Source organism: Leguminivora glycinivorella, chromosome 7 (genome assembly GCF_023078275.1).
Source record: "Leguminivora glycinivorella isolate SPB_JAAS2020 chromosome 7, LegGlyc_1.1, whole genome shotgun sequence".
NCBI lineage: Eukaryota > Metazoa > Arthropoda > Insecta > Lepidoptera > Tortricidae > Leguminivora > Leguminivora glycinivorella.
The window spans coordinates 1,429,549-1,445,303 of record NC_062977.1 but is presented as its reverse complement, the minus strand read 5'-3'; the positions used below and the strand labels follow the sequence as shown (position 1 = coordinate 1,445,303).

Genomic DNA, 15,755 nt, shown 5'->3' with positions numbered 1-15,755 from the left:
AGGTCTATCAGTTTAGATAGATCATGTGTACGAGTATATGGAGGATAGTTTCATAAGGCCCTTGTAAAGACAAGAATAATGATATTAATGATGAATGAATGAATTATAAGCGTAAAAATAATGATGCTTTAGCAATAGGGACGATTTTTTTTTTTAATTTTACACAACACCGTCATTATTTCTCGTGAATCATAAGGACTATTTTGCGATGGAAAACCACAGATATTAGTCATAGCCCGAACACGAAGTAATTAATACATGTATACCTACCACGCATACATAAACGTCATTCCTTTTAGACAGGTCTAATGACGTGTGCTTCTTAGTGTCAAAATATTGTAACAACTTTGTCAAAACCGTGATAAATGTCACAATTGGCCCACTGTCACGCAGGTCACATCCCAATCAGCTGACACTGAACGCGCGAACCCACGCTCTAATGACATACACACATTTCCACGTACACCAGAGGTTAGTACAAGGTTCTACGAACAGAATTCATTACGTATCTCCGGGAACCGTTTCATCAAATAGTAATTTCTCATTCGGGTTGTGTGTAATGCTTTCGTGATTAGCCGTATGTATAAAGCTATATTGATCATCTATATGTACTACTTGATGTTCGGGATGTGTACGAGAGGAATCCTAAGAGGTTATATCTTTTTGATCGCCCGAATAGGGCGCAGTTGAGATAAGAGGGTTTACGCGATCCTTACCCTGCCGTTTTCAGCTGCTGACATCTCGTCAGCAGCGCATGACAAAAACACCCATGCTTACCACGTACCTATGAAAGCAGCATTCGCATAACCGGTACAGGTACAAGGCACATGATGAGTTGACCCTGTTACACACACATGTCACTGACCTCTGGTCTCTTCACAGCGCGGTAGCGCGTGCAGGCAGCATGGCCAGGCGATATCGACCGTGCGCCGGCTCCCGCCGCCTAGCGACTGACGCGAGAGCGCTGCGCGCGCACCCTCGCGCGCCCCGCGCCCCGCGGCCCCCGCACGCCGCGCCCGCTCCCGGGGACGCCCGCCTCGCCGCACGGTGCTGAAAATTGTCCAAGTTTGCACCTCAGCGATTACCGTGTATGGGGGTTGGTAAACTTTCTTTGGGCGCCCAACGGGACTAATTGGGAAAATATCTTGAAAAATTATGTTTTTTAACAGTCATACCCATGAATTAATTGTGTATTCTATTCTTAGCACCTTCCTAATTAATTACAATTTTAATATTATGGTCCTTCTAACCGCAGCATGAAATCAATCATTGATACATATACCATCAGTTATGAGATGAAATCTATCTAAAAACATAGTATCTAATTTTCATTACTACACTCATTGAGCATGCTTCATTAGAACATCTCATTTAAGCCAGCTCCCCTACCAGCCGGCGAGCCTCCGCTCCCGTGTTTGTTTTCGGCCGCGGCCGCGGCGCTCTCGGCACCGCGTGCCCGCCCGTCGCCATGGCAACGCGCCCCAGACGCCACCGAACCCGCCCGAACACCTCCGGACTTGCCCGAACGAACTCGGCCGGCCGGCGACCGACGTAGACCTGGATTTTGAAAATGGAACCTGGATATCGCTTACCGTTTGTTTTATTGGCGCGCTACGCCGCTCTGATTGGATGGAATGGTTGTAAACGGGCCGCGATTGGTTGAAACTTGTGTTGAACAGGTTTTAAGCAAGTTTAGCGAAGCGGGTCAGACTTCGATAAAAGGGGATCAAACTCAAGTGGAAGAAACATTGTAGAAACAATTTTTGATCAGAAAACTGACTTTAAGATTTTACAACTGCCACTTTTAATATATTCATGTTACAAATGTGTCTCCATTTCTTAAATCCCTATGGTCCTACTAAAAAATCGTAGAAAGAAAACCAAGTTATAATAACTTAATTAAACAAGTTATGAGATGATCTTGATTGAAAAACTTACAATTCCAAAAGTACTCGTCCCGATTCTAGTGTTGATGTACTTCAAAACATAAATCTACTACTGACAGATTCTACGAGTCTACGATATGTCCGAAGCGAATTATACTGTGCTACGCCGTAGTACGTCTACGGATCGTAGCACCCGTAGTCAGGTTTAAAATTACACCAAGCTTTCCTTTGCCACATGGTGTCAAACAAGCGCCCGGCTAGCGTGGTGGTAAGCAGTCATCGTAGCATATGGACGCTTGCAACTCCCCTCTGCGTTACTTGCGCGATGCCGACCCTTTTTAGGGTTCCGTAGTCAACTAGGAACCCTTATAGTTTCGCCATGTCTGTCTGTCCGTCCGTCCGTCCGTCCGTCCCCGGATAATCTCAGTAACCGTTAGCACTAGAAAGCTGAAATTTGATACCAATCTGTATATCAATTACGCCAACAAAGTGCAAAAATAAAAAATGAAAAAAAATGTTTTATTAGGGTACCCCCCTACATGTAAAGTGGGGACTGATATTTTTTTCATGCCAACCCCAACGTGTGATATATTGTTGGATAGGTATTTAAAAATGAATAAGGGTTTACTATAAGATCGTTTTTTGATAATATTAATATTTTCGGAAATAATCGCTCCTAAAGGAAAAAAAAGTGCGCCCCCCCCCCTCTAACTTTTGAACCGTATGTTTTAAAAATATGAAAAAAATCACAAAAGTAGAACTTTATAAAGACTTTCTAGGAAAATTGTTTTGAACTTGAATGGTTCAGTAGTTTTTGAGAAAAATACGGAAAACTACGGAACCCTACACTGAGCGTGGCTCGACACGCTCTTGGCCGGTTTTTTGAAGAACTCCATACTTTAGACAGATGACGAGTGTGACTTCACTCTTTGCGGTTTCAGAGGCTAAGTGCGTTTTCACTTTATCAGATCCGATATCGGACGTCGGAAGGATTTCAATTGAAAAAAATCCAAGATGGCGCCTGTAATGTATGGGATATCGATCCTACATCCGATATCGGATCGGATAATGTGAAAACGCACTGGCGTGGCCGTTGATACCACGTTATCTAAACAATTCGTAAAAACACAGCCCGTTGTACAAAAAACTGTAGGTAGAACACAAACAAGGAGGCAAAGTCATGTTTATACACCAAAACCACAGTATAATAAAGAGTACTATCGTACAGTATGGCCACTCCCTGCTTCCCGCTGAAAGCGCCGCCCAGGGTGGGCTCTCGGTTACTTCACAGTTACCGCCTGTCAAGAACGTGACCAAGCAGGCAAGCACGGTCGCTTGATAAACGATGTCTGGTCGTCCTTTTCGCACTGTTTGTAAATGCGATAGGGACACACCGACGCAAGAAAGTTTATCCAACTAGTGTGCTACACCCATAGCTGGGCATTAACTCGTTAATTCGTTAATCGTTAATTAATGAAGTTAACATTTTGGTTAACGGATTAACTTTTAAGTTAACTTTAAAAAATGTTAACGGATTCGTTAACTTCCATTAAATTTCTTTGAGTCCGTTAATCGTTAATCCAGTTCCGCACGCGCCGAGTAAAACTTGCTCTGACTACTGGAAAAGACCGGAGTACGGCGAAACCTAGGATTTTCCAGAAAATTCACAGTCTGCAGACCAATTGGTGCCTTTGGATCACTTTTTCGAGACCTGCCAAAGTTTATTAGTCCTACTGGACAGATCACTGACTAGGAAATAGAATGTAAATCATCAGGCATGACACACAAATCGCGCAACCGACGCATTAAGCCTGAGTTCGGCGGGCCGCGCTATCTACCAAGTTACCGTGGATCACAACTTCGATTAGAGGTGTCTAAATCCGAGGAACCTACGCACCATGACTACGACCGCATGAATGACCCAATACCTACAGGTCACCATTGTAAAACCTAGGATTTACCGAACCAACGTCGGTATAAGTCCAAAGAAAACAATATTTATTAACATTTCGCTTGTACCCATTGGCAGCTGGGATTCCTTAAGAAATTTTGGCGAACTTCAGTATTTTACAGTGGCATATAACATAGTGGCATGTGGCATATAACATAGTGGCATGTGGCATAGTGGCATATAGGCATATAACTGATGCAACTAGCTACAGTAATTTTTTTTTTATCAGGATTAACGGATTATCGATTAACTTTAACTTCCGTTAAATTTGTTGAAATGTATCGCTTTAACGAAGTTAACTTTTATAGTAACGGATTAGCGATTATCGAAGTTAACTATTTGATTAACGGTGCCCAGCTATGGCTACACCCACGGACGGTATGTCTGTGGACGTAGCACACTAGTTGATATCGGATGTAGGATGGCGGTTTCAATATATGGCCGGGATACTAGCTTCTGCCGGGATACTAGAGTTAAGCAACGCCAGCAGAAACATAGGCTTATCATTGAACCCATCAAAAACGAAAGTTGCCACGAATAGTAGAAAGACCCCTATTATAGTAAACGATACAGTTATTGAATATGCCGACAGCTATATTTACTTGGGGAAACAAATCTCATTTAAAAAACCAGGCACGAGGACGAGGTAGAGCGCCGGGTCAACATAACATGGAAGAAGTACTGGAGCCTCAAAGAAATTTTTAAATCTAAACTTCCATTAAAACTCAAAAAGAAAGTTATAGATTCGTGCATATTAGTCATATTACCTTGCCTATCATACGGAGCACAAACATGGGTTTTCAAAAAGGACATAAGAACGAAAATACAGTCATGCCAGCGAGCTATAGAGCGAAGTATCATGGGCATAAAAATACGAGACAAAATAAATAGTAAAAAAATTCGTGAAAAAACAAAACTGATAGACGCAGGCCAACACGCCCTGCAACTGAAATGGAGATGGGCGGGACACGTAGCTCGCATCACAGATGGAAGATGGACAAAACGCGTAACAGACTGGCCAGGCCCAGTCCGAAAAAGAGGCCAAGGGAGACCCAGGGATCGCTGGGCCAACGAAATCAAGAAAATAGCAGGTAGAGACTGGAAGCTTAAAGCGCAGGACAGAAAATTATGGAAACAAATGGAGGAGGCCTATACCCTAAGCGGGGCCATGTAGACCGGATTATTTTTAAGTACTTGTTTGTTAACCTTTATGTTTGCATGGAAATAAACGGCTTTATTACTTATTATTATTACTTACTAGCTTCTGCCCGCAGCTTCGCTCACCTTAAATTCTAAGATCGTGGAATTTTCCACCCCCCTGCACTCGATCTGATTTCATAAGATTATGATTTTTTAAGATTATGAAATTTAAGAGTATCTGTTGCCGGCCTAAGGCGGCGACCACTTAGGCACCGATAACGAAGTTAGCGCTCACTTCGCGACCAAAAGTGGGCTCGAATTTATTTATTTAACCTTTATTGCACAACATAAAGTACAAATGGCGAACTTAATGCCTTAAGGCATTCTCTACCAGTCAACCATTGGACCAAACAGAAACTTACAATTGGTGCGGAAAATAAAACAGAAATTTAAATAGATATAAGTCACTATCTAAATACTATATGCATCATCAATATACATACATAAATAAGTACAATCATATACATACATAAACTAACTAAAATATATAATATACATATATATAGTACCCATTTAACCATTACTGTCTAACAACGTTGGTGTACCTGCGAGAAGTGTTTACGTAATTGACGTCGATTGAAACAGATAAAACCATTTTTCTGTTGATCCCTGTTAATCAACAGGATAAATGGTAGGGGGGAGTAACTGCTTCTTCCTTCTTGCATTCTCCTGGCATTTTGCCTCAATGCGAGCCTCGGGTCTACTTTGACAACAATTCCAAGAATTGGTTTGTGCACTAGTTTTTACGAAAGCGACTGTCATCCTTTCAACCCAAAGGGTAACTAGGCTTTAGTCTGTTTTCACATTATCCGATTTCATATCGGATATCGGAAGGAGCTTAATAGTATTAGATATTTCGATATTAAGTATTATCAAAGACATGTAACTCCGTATAGACAGATAAAGTCTAAGAAAAAAACGTACCTCAGTACCATACAGAAAAAGGTACGGTGGCCTAGATGGTATTACACCTTTGGGGTACGCTCAGCTAGATGGCGCTAATATTAATATTTGACATTTTAAAACATCAAGCTAAGAATATGGGCCAAATTGTCAAAACTGAGGTTTAAATTTTTTTAAGTCTGTGTCGAGAGATGGCAGTCTATGCAGTATGATTACACATTTTACTTTGACAGTAACTCTTTATAATACTCGATCCTCTTTGGTATTATAAATGACTTTTCAACCAATAATAATGCAATATGGATTTTTCGAATGCGCACTTAGATTGGTTTTTTGTGCTATTTGACGCGTGATTGACGCGTGGTTGTCGCTAGATGTCACTATAACTATGCCTATACAAATAACTCGCATTTACTTACAACTCTTCCCTTACTAACCTCTATGGCTTTGAAGGATAAACGGTTATTTTCATTAGACTTATATTGACTTTTGACGACCGGTCTGGCCTAGCGCGTAGTGACACTGCCTGCTACGTCGCGGTCCCGGGTTCGAATCCCGGTAAGGGCATTTATTTGTGTGATCAGCACAGATATTTGTTCCTGAGTCATGGATGTTTTCTATGTATATAAGTATACTAGCTTTTGCCCGCGGCTTCGCTCGCGTTAAATTCGAAAATTGCGGAATGCTCCATATAAACTTCCACCCCCCATCCTAGGGAAGTGGGGGATAAGAAAGAGACAAAAAGTAGCCTATGTCACTCTCCATCCCTTCAACTATCTCCACTTAAAAATCACGTCAATACGTCGATCCATTTTGCCGTGAAAGACGGACAAACAAACAGACACATACACTTTCCCATTTATAATATTAGTATGGATTATACATATTGTTGTCTAAGTACCTGCAACACAAGCCATCTTGAGCTTACCGTGGGACTCATTCAATCTGTGTAAGAATGCCCTATAATATTTATTTATTAATTATTTATACTTATTGATTACCTATTGGTAACGCTGAAAGCTGAAAGTGAACGCAGCCGACGCGCGCGATGGAGGGTAGATCGCGCGCTGTCTACGCAACTTTGACATCCACCCGCCTTCTTCAGTTTTCCGTGATCATCATGATGCATGCAACTGCGTCGAAATATTGTGAGCTCGACAAAAATCACAAAGGTAATCACGGTCTATATCCCGGTCAATATAAATCGTAGGTGTGTATTGAAATATATAAAATAGGTACATACCCACCTTGGTTTTGCTGTACATAGCTCGCAGTAAATCTCTACATGGGCGTAACACTAAAATAAACATCACTGGAAGTATAATTTTTCTAATTATTATCCTCGACACACCCGTATTTCCACCGTAAAATGACACTGTCATATTATAGATTATATCATAATTGCCTGTAAAAAGGTTACATATGAATTATAACTATTTTGAGGTTTTATATGAATATGATACATATAACTAATCTTGACACTAATAAAAGACGAAAAATTGAAAAATGTAGGGCTCACCGGAAAATTGTCTTTCCCCTCTAGGGTAGTTAGGTCCTACTATTTTTTTATTTACTTCCCCTCATAGGTGACGTGAAAAGCAGTGGGTGTCACACTGTAGCAATAGTTATTTTCCCCTCACTAGCTCGGAAACACGTGTTTTGTCCTTTAATACCAGCGGGTAAAAACGCATTCTATCCACTAATGGGCAAAGTAATTTGACCTTGAATAAACTCAAATTAGCTGCTTTAAAATTGATAAAAGTAGGTGAATCTAGTAATAAAGATGATTTACCACCTGCGGTACTACTGGAAGCAGTGATAAACGCATTTTTTTGCGTTGTAGTTTCCTCGCTATAGTGAGGGGAAAAGTTTTGTGTTACACTCGGGTGCAAATGTATTTTACTTCTCGTGTGTTAAAATACAACTTTGCCCCCTTGTATAACAATAGTTATTTGTTTTAAAAGGGGACAAAGTAGTTGTTTTTCCGCACGTGCCAATATTGATACCAGAGCAAGCGAAAGATTCCAATATTGAACCGCGAGCGTAGCGAGTGGTTCAAAAAGTGGAATCTTGAGCGTTGCGAGGGTATCAAGGCACGAAGGTTAAACAAACTTTGCCACCGAGTGAAACACAAAATTTTTCATTACACCAACACGAACAAAATATTGACTATAAAACATCAAAATAAATGAAATCCATCAATTTATTCAATATTTATGATTCAAAATCATCATTTATAGCTAAAATGTAGCAGCCAGATTAAGACATCAAGTTAAAATTTGTATGAAATTACTTTGCCCCTTGTGGATAAAATGCAATTTTGCTATCTGTTTTCGAATAGCAAAGAAAGCCTTTACCAGTTAGGATTCAATAAACACCCTAGCTTTAAAATATGCCACTTTGCTCTCTTGTGACACAGTCGTTTATTCCGTCCGTTGCTTTATATTGATATTTCCATGAAACGCTTAAAATATATAGCTTAGCCTAGCCCATAGCAACTCTGTTCAAAAACAAAACTAGCAATTTGCTAGCAATACATTCAGGATATTAGGCACTGGTCCCACCAGAAGCTAGTGGTGAGAAGGAGAATGGTTAAATTTGCTCTCAAGAAAAGAAGCGTTTGTAAAAAAATGGTGAAAATTGCGAAAAATAAAAATCGCGATCTGGAAATAACGATTTCCGGAAAATGCAGTACACTCTCGTTTCATAAACCTAGGCTTCTGAGCCACTTAGCGAAATGGCGTCTGTATTAATTTAATCTAGGCGCCATTGTAAGCTTGGAAAGCACTCGGGAAAACGGGATCACAAAAACAATCGCTGCCGATTTATTGCAATATAATCCTTTTTCACGGAATAAAAAATAGAATTTAATTGAAATTCCTTTGACGGATTATGAAATGGAATTACATGCACGATGTCCAGTAACGCATAACGTAGTATCGTGTTACCGATATCGATAGTGATAATTTCCATAAATCGGCAATTTTATGTAAGTACCTACTTCGGCAACACGCAAGTGACACCCCTTGAGTTTTTGTCATTTAAAACTTATTGATGATTTCACGTAATCAGGATAAAGCTGCCTAACGAAAATAGCTAAATCTATAAATTAAGTAATAACATTTTAGCAAGGACCATTTAATTGTAATCGTCCTTGACTTTAGGCAGGAATTTAGAAATAGCAAAAAAGGCGAGTGGCAACATTATGAGACGAGGCCGAAAATTGTTAGTAAAGTAGGGGCAAAGGTAGATAGAAAATTTGAATTTCGCGCCATTTCTTAGTGCCCGTTGGTTCCTTCTTGTACTGCACGCTCACGGCGCTATACTTGCGCTATACTATAAAACCTCTCAAGGGCCAATAAGATACATACGATAATACGATGGATTGCTTCCAACGGGCACGAAATCAGGAGATCGTTTTCTATTAACAATGATAATGAGTGCTATCCAACGGTGCTATCTCTTCTACCTCTGCTGCAAGTTGCATATAATTAAGTTCGTTTTCACATTATCCGATCCGATATCGGATGTCCGACAGATATCCCATACATTACAGGCGCCATCTTGGATTTTTTCTATTGAAATCCTTCAGACATGAATATACATTTAAAAAAGTGGCACCTTTCAAATCAATATGTGTGAGAAAAAGGGACGAAACTACTATATTGCCACTTTTTAATTTCTACTCTTTTTGGTCAGACTGTACAATTGAACCAAGAACTCATTAATTCTGAACGCAGCGCTAAAAATGTCATTTGTCAAACGCTGTTATAGGTTATGTTTTGTTGAAAATGTTCCTCCTTTAAAACCTAAAATTCACTAAATACACGAAGTTTTTCTACAATATGGCTATGATTCGGGCAGGTTTGCAAAAACTTGCAACTGCTTTTACCGGCAGCCAAGGTAATTATATCCTTTTCGTCGCCATATTCCTCATTATAATACGAGTAGTGTTCAATTTGTATCGAAACTTATACATATTTTTTTCTTTCCAGGAGGCATTTTATCAAGATTTGTAACTAATTTAATACCCCGAGAGAACACAGCAGTTGACACGCAGAAAGATGTCATAGCAACATGCAACAAACTTATTGAGCAGAGAGCCTCCAGGAACTTCGCTATTGTGCATCTACTGGGCAAACAGTGGCGCGTAACAGACGGCGACTTAGTTGTTGTCGAAGGTTACTGGCCACCGAACATCGGAGATAAAATAAAACTAGACAAAGTTTTACTTGCAGCCACTAAGGATTTCTCACTTATCGGAAGACCATTGGTTCAACCAGGCTTGGTCAATGTCACTGCTACAGTAATATCTAAAGGCCTGTCTCACACTCGCGTGCATTTCAAGAAGAAGAGGAGGAAGCAGTATATGAGAATTAACTTCCAACGAGCGGAACAGACAATGCTGCGGATCAACTCTATTGAGATAGCTAATAAGATCAATGAAGCACCGAAGAATGTCTTTTAAATTAGTGAACTTTAGTTGTTAGTTTAATGTTGTAATATAGAAATATTGTAAACTATAAAGTTGTATTTCTTGATGTATCCTATGAATCGGCTATGAATATGGAATCTAAGTTTTACTGGTTGATTATGAATCATAGGCTGAAAGAACACAACAAGTGATCGACAGCCCGCTAGCTTCCGGCCGGGCATCCCTACTCTACATCTGATTATGAATCAAGCTATTGTGTTAAATGAAATATTTACTAAAGTTCTTTAAAAAATCACCATGGGACTACTTTTGCAATTACCTTGCGAGAACTGAGAAGTTCTGAGCATAAATTGTATAAACAAAAGATTCAGGCTCAAGTGGCAAATATTTTTGAGATCTTTCTGTATATACAAATGTGTTATTATAGCTCTCTATTGTGCAAGGCTGCAATAGTGGGACAGTAATAGCAGTACATGCTGGCTGCCGCGACTTCGCGGCCCATTCAGTGGTGACGACCGTCGCGCTGCGCATTAGAATTCAATGTCGGATGCTCGCGTGCGGTCCATTTGTTAATGTAGGTAAGAATTTAGAATGGCGGCATTTTGTGAACATCAAAGGAGTGAGCCTTCTGTAGTTGTACTATTATATGGTAATAGCCAAGTTCTTAACACTGAGCATAAGAACATTAACCATGGATTAGGGTCCTGCTCCCATACATCTATTGCAGATAAGTATGAGAGCCAGGAGAAAAAAATAAACAAAGGTACTTAAAATATTTTATTATTAAAAGTCAATTTGTTAAATTCTCTAATTTGACATTATCACAATATTCCTGGAAACTAATTTTATGTTCCTCTTTTAAAAATCTCTTCATGCCTTTAAATAAATAAAACATCTTCCTATTTTCTAACAAACTAGTTAAAACTGTTAAAAAGTTGCTGTAATTCCCTTCTTTCTTGTAGTTTGATATTGACAGCTGAAACTGCTTGTACTGGTCAGCTTGTAAAAGGGTTTTTATTTCTTTTACAAAGTCTATGAGTGATGTGGGTGGTTCTTTATCAATAAGGGCTGCTCCACTACTACCCATTAAGTTTTCTTCAAAACCAAATGGTTTTATTTTAAGTTTCTTTTTCTTAGGCTGTAAAACTGTTGCCTCCTGGCTTTCAACATTCCTTTTATGAATAGTCACTAGAGGCTCGGCTTTTGTGCAAACTGACTGATTGCTACTATCAATTGCACTAAAAAGGTCCTTGGTCTCTTTAGGTTTAAACTCGTTCACATAAGCTGATGATTGTGCATTCTTGTAAAAGTCCATAGCAAAGTCTGCATATACTTCGTTTGAATTTGGATACTGGCTGACTGATTTCTTTGTTGCTTTACTTACTACTCTCGTTTGAGTAGTGGGGAAAGACACCCCAGAGACATTTCCTTGGTTCGCTTTGTAAGTATTAGCTTCAGTAGGAAGTAAAGGTTTTAATTTTGGAGAGGGCAAAGTTGACTCTGCAGTTTTAAAAAACCTACAGATTTCACTAACAGTTTCTCCAAATTTATTAGAAACATTTATGTGGTTTCTAAGCCATGCTGACAACTGTCCTTTTAGCTTAGGGCTGTTAAACCTGCTGTCACAAAGCAAGATCGCTCCATAGTCATTCTGGTGCCTAATAACTCTACCAATGGCTTGGTTTACTGCCCTAGTTGCCTCCAGAGAGTACCATTCGTCTCCAGACAAGAAGTCTTTATCATGGACTCTCAATTCATCCAAATACTTCTTCTTTAGGACTATTCTTGGATCCTTTAGAGGAGGAAAGGGCAAACCTGTTATAATTACAGCTCTGCCATTCATATCTGCAAAATCTAAACCTTCAGACACCTTCCCTCGGCAGACAGCCATGAAACATGCACCTCTTGTGCTTGGATCACTGATTTTGCTGTAAAAATCATGCATTATAGTATTAAAAGTGTCTTTTCTCTGTGGCTCCACGAAAATTGGTTTTATGTTATTAATACTTGACCATATGCCTTCAGATTGCCACATTTCTTGACATTTGTTCATGATGGGGTAGGAAGGAAAGAACACCAAAAGACCATCAGGCACCACTCTTGTGAAACTTAAAATCGTCCGTCCAAGAGAAGAGATATATTTTGGGTTGTCTCTGTTTTGATAGTTTGAGTTAAGCTGTGTGGAGTCAGGACCTTGTGGGATAATCTTGACACAGATTTGATTTGCTTTTACTATATGGGGGTTCTCTAATTGTGTTCCAATTGGAATCCCAAGCTCTGATATTAAAGGTTTAAGGGGGGCCAAGGTGCCACTTGTTAAGATGATGCTTCTTACATTCTGCTCAAGTAACTGCTTCATACCAAAACCGGGGCTAAAACACCAGTAGCTTAGAACTCTTTCTGAGGATTTTGCTTTAGCTGTCTTCAAAGCTCCCCAGCTGTCCGTCTTTTTGTTGTTTTTCTTATCTTCAACTTGAACATGCACCTTATAACACATCTTCACCCTTTCTTTGTGAGCGTGAGTTGTGCCACTGAAGACAACATTTAAAAGATCTGCAATCTTTTGAAGCCCAACACCTTTTCGCTGAAATGGAGATGCACTTGCAGTTGATAGGTACTGTATCAAATTTTCAACCAATGTTATAACAGCCATTTGATTGTGGTCTTTTATTTCAGCTTTAGCTAGTAACTCAAATATAAACCCGCCAGGATATGTGGAACCTTCATTACCTACAGTGATTTCATCCATTGCTTTTTCAAAAGCCAGCATCATTTCTTTCATAATGCAAAGATCATCACAAGTAAAGTCTTTTGGTTGGTTGTTGTCTATGGTAGCATCAAGTTGCTCATCACCAGTATCACCAAATGACTTCATGACATAAGTAATCTCTTCAATACACAATGCTACATCAGTTGATCTAATCTGCAATGATGCTGATTCTTCACACATTTTCTCTACATTATGAGCTTCATCTAAAATGATTATATTGTTTGTCAGTTCAACACCATTTGCCTTCCTAGATTTTGGGTCTAGCAAATAGTTATATGGCATGAATATAATATCAGCATCTTGCTTTAATTCTTTTGCTAGATAGTAAGGGCAGGCTTTTATTTTCTTTCCCACAGTAACCAAGTCTTCAATATCCAGAATATCATCACCTTTAACTGCTCTATCTTCTTTCTTTGTTTCAACATTGTTGAAGAAATGGCACGTCCGGGATTTGACTCTCAACTGGCACATATGTACTTTGTTCATGTTATTTGTTTCTTTAGAAACCTCTGGGTGGATACACATCTGATCTCTTGAGCCCAGAACTGCCGCTTTTACATGTTTGTAACTAGATCTCTTCAATTCCTGCATTGCTTGCGTTAACTGTGAATGTGTACGTGATGAATATATAATTTTCGGCATGCCCCAGGTCATATTATCCTTCTTTCCTGCTCCTTGTTTCAGTGAATCACGCAATGCTTCGTTATGTTCGGTAAAGTTTCCAAGTTGCGCGTTCATTTGTAATTGGGCTTTCTTTACCAACAACCAAGCCAATGAGGAGCATAGTAAGCTCAACGTTTTACCAGTACCTGTTGGGGACTCCAAGAGTGCATTGGAGTTGTTCTGCAAGCTTTCAATAACTCTTTCCATGTAGGCCTTTTGCACATCATACGGCTCAAAAGGGAAACTCACGGGTATACCACATATCATTACGTCCGGCATAGTGATATGTTTTCTATTGGTTCATTTATAAGTTAAAATAATGCTCATTGACACACATAATACAAAATTACATTAAATATTCCCAGAATTGGGCGATCTGAACTCAGCTGTGACGGCATGACAGCGGTCTGACATTGACGTTGTCAATTTTTCGCGCCATTTTGCTGAGATCTGCGGAGACCGTTCATAAACGAACTATAATATAAATGAATTATTTTAAAGTAAAGTACGGAAAACAGTGTTTAATACATTCAATAAATGAAGATAAAGTAAAATTTCTTAATAATATAATAAAGTATTAGTAAATTGATCTGAGTAACTGCTCAAATTATTTACAGTTAAAATTCACGCACCCTGTGCAAATACCAACATAAGCTGCATTCATGCATCATGGATCTACCGGTTCTAACTACCACGACAAACCTGACTATTAGGCTAATAGTATTAGCCCAGTATAATAAAGACGAAATTATCCTTGTCACTTTTCAAGGTGTCTAACTGGGGCGCTGGCGTATGTAATATAGAGTAGACCTCCATACATTCCAATGATTACGATAGCGCCTTATTTTTATTAGATGTGACATTCAAAGTGTGAAACGACTCCAGGCCTTGTGGTCGCACGAGTCCATAAGATAGCTGCGCAGCTTACTTTATTCACCAGGCGAACAGTACCTATTGGCACAGTATAAACCAGTAATAACTCTTCTTACAAACTTCACGCCGCGCGGTCTGTCCCCCTCCCTCCCCTCGCATGCAGCGAAAACATGCGAAACTGGTAATTATTGGGCTGGACAGTCGGGGCCGCGTTTGCGCGCTGTTTTGATGTGTGTGTGAAAATGACGTCAGTGCCGAGGTCATTTCGTTACTGTAGTGTTTATGGATGTATGGAGAACAGTTCTAAAAATCCGGATATAACATTCTTCACAATTCCTAGACTTCCAGAAAAGTAAGTGGTTTTTATACTTATATTTTTGCAGCGTTAGGTAAAAGTGAGATATAGTGATGCATTAAAATCAATAAGGATTTACCTGTAACGACATTAATTACTTTGTAACCAAATACTTGTTTTTTATTTAGGTAGATGATGCGATCTATCTTATCTCGAAAGTTTGGTACCTACTTAAATATTGTGGAATCATCTATTCAGACATTTTATGTAAATACTATTTCGTCAGTATTTAAGAAAAAACACGTACCTACTTGAATGGTACGTAGTAGAAAGTGCGTTTTTGTTTTAAATAATATCTAAGTATAACATATAAATTACCACATACGTGATATGAAAAACCGTCCCCGTGAATATCTCATTTTGCTCGGGATCGTTACACAATCTAGTATTGCGCTTATGAGACTAATATATGAATAATATTTTTTTGTGTATTCAATATTGACTGGTGTGGTATTGTTATACTAATACTTACAGTTACCTAATAGTACCTATTAGATAACAACAACTTACTTTGTACGAAGTTGATTGATTAACTTTATAGTAATTTTGTTCAACCCTGCGTGACCTTGCGCAGTAGAGACCGCCCGCATCTACCTGCCGGAGATTAACTACTGAATATTCCTTATACTGTGCTATTGGTGTCCACATTATAGGGTATAAAAAGATGCGGTGTCGTTTTGTAACATTATAATTTTAAAGCTATAAAAATAAAAACAAGA

The 15,755-nt window shown here is 39.2% G+C and overlaps 2 protein-coding genes across 2 annotated transcripts; one reads left to right on the top strand and one right to left on the bottom strand.

Moving 5' to 3' along the window:
* Positions 1 to 9,690: 9,690 nt before the first annotated feature.
* LOC125228284 (39S ribosomal protein L21, mitochondrial) lies at positions 9,691 to 10,463 on the top strand. Its single transcript, XM_048132782.1, has 2 exons — positions 9,691 to 9,843; positions 9,936 to 10,463. The coding sequence occupies exons 1-2, from the start codon at positions 9,786 to 9,788 to the stop codon at positions 10,406 to 10,408; spliced, it is 531 nt and encodes a 176-aa protein (XP_047988739.1). The 5' UTR covers positions 9,691 to 9,785; the 3' UTR covers positions 10,409 to 10,463.
* Positions 10,464 to 11,150: 687 nt separating this feature from the next.
* Positions 11,151 to 14,187, bottom strand: LOC125228073 (regulator of telomere elongation helicase 1 homolog). Its single transcript, XM_048132522.1, has one exon. It carries the CDS (start codon positions 14,085 to 14,087, stop codon positions 11,166 to 11,168), a length of 2,922 nt encoding a protein of 973 aa, XP_047988479.1. The 5' UTR covers positions 14,088 to 14,187; the 3' UTR covers positions 11,151 to 11,165.
* Between the last annotated feature and the right edge of the window lie 1,568 nt (positions 14,188 to 15,755).

Bases quoted from the DNA above. Each gene is read 5' to 3' on its own strand.
- LOC125228073 (XM_048132522.1), bottom strand. From the start codon at position 14,087: ATGCCGGACGTAATGATATGTGGTATACCCGTGAGTTTCCCTTTTGAG.
- LOC125228284 (XM_048132782.1), top strand. From the start codon at position 9,786: ATGGCTATGATTCGGGCAGGTTTGCAAAAACTTGCAACTGCTTTTACC. The intron at 9,844-9,935 runs GTAATTATATCC...TTTTCTTTCCAG, and splicing joins TGCTTTTACCGGCAGCCAAG to GAGGCATTTTATCAAGATTT.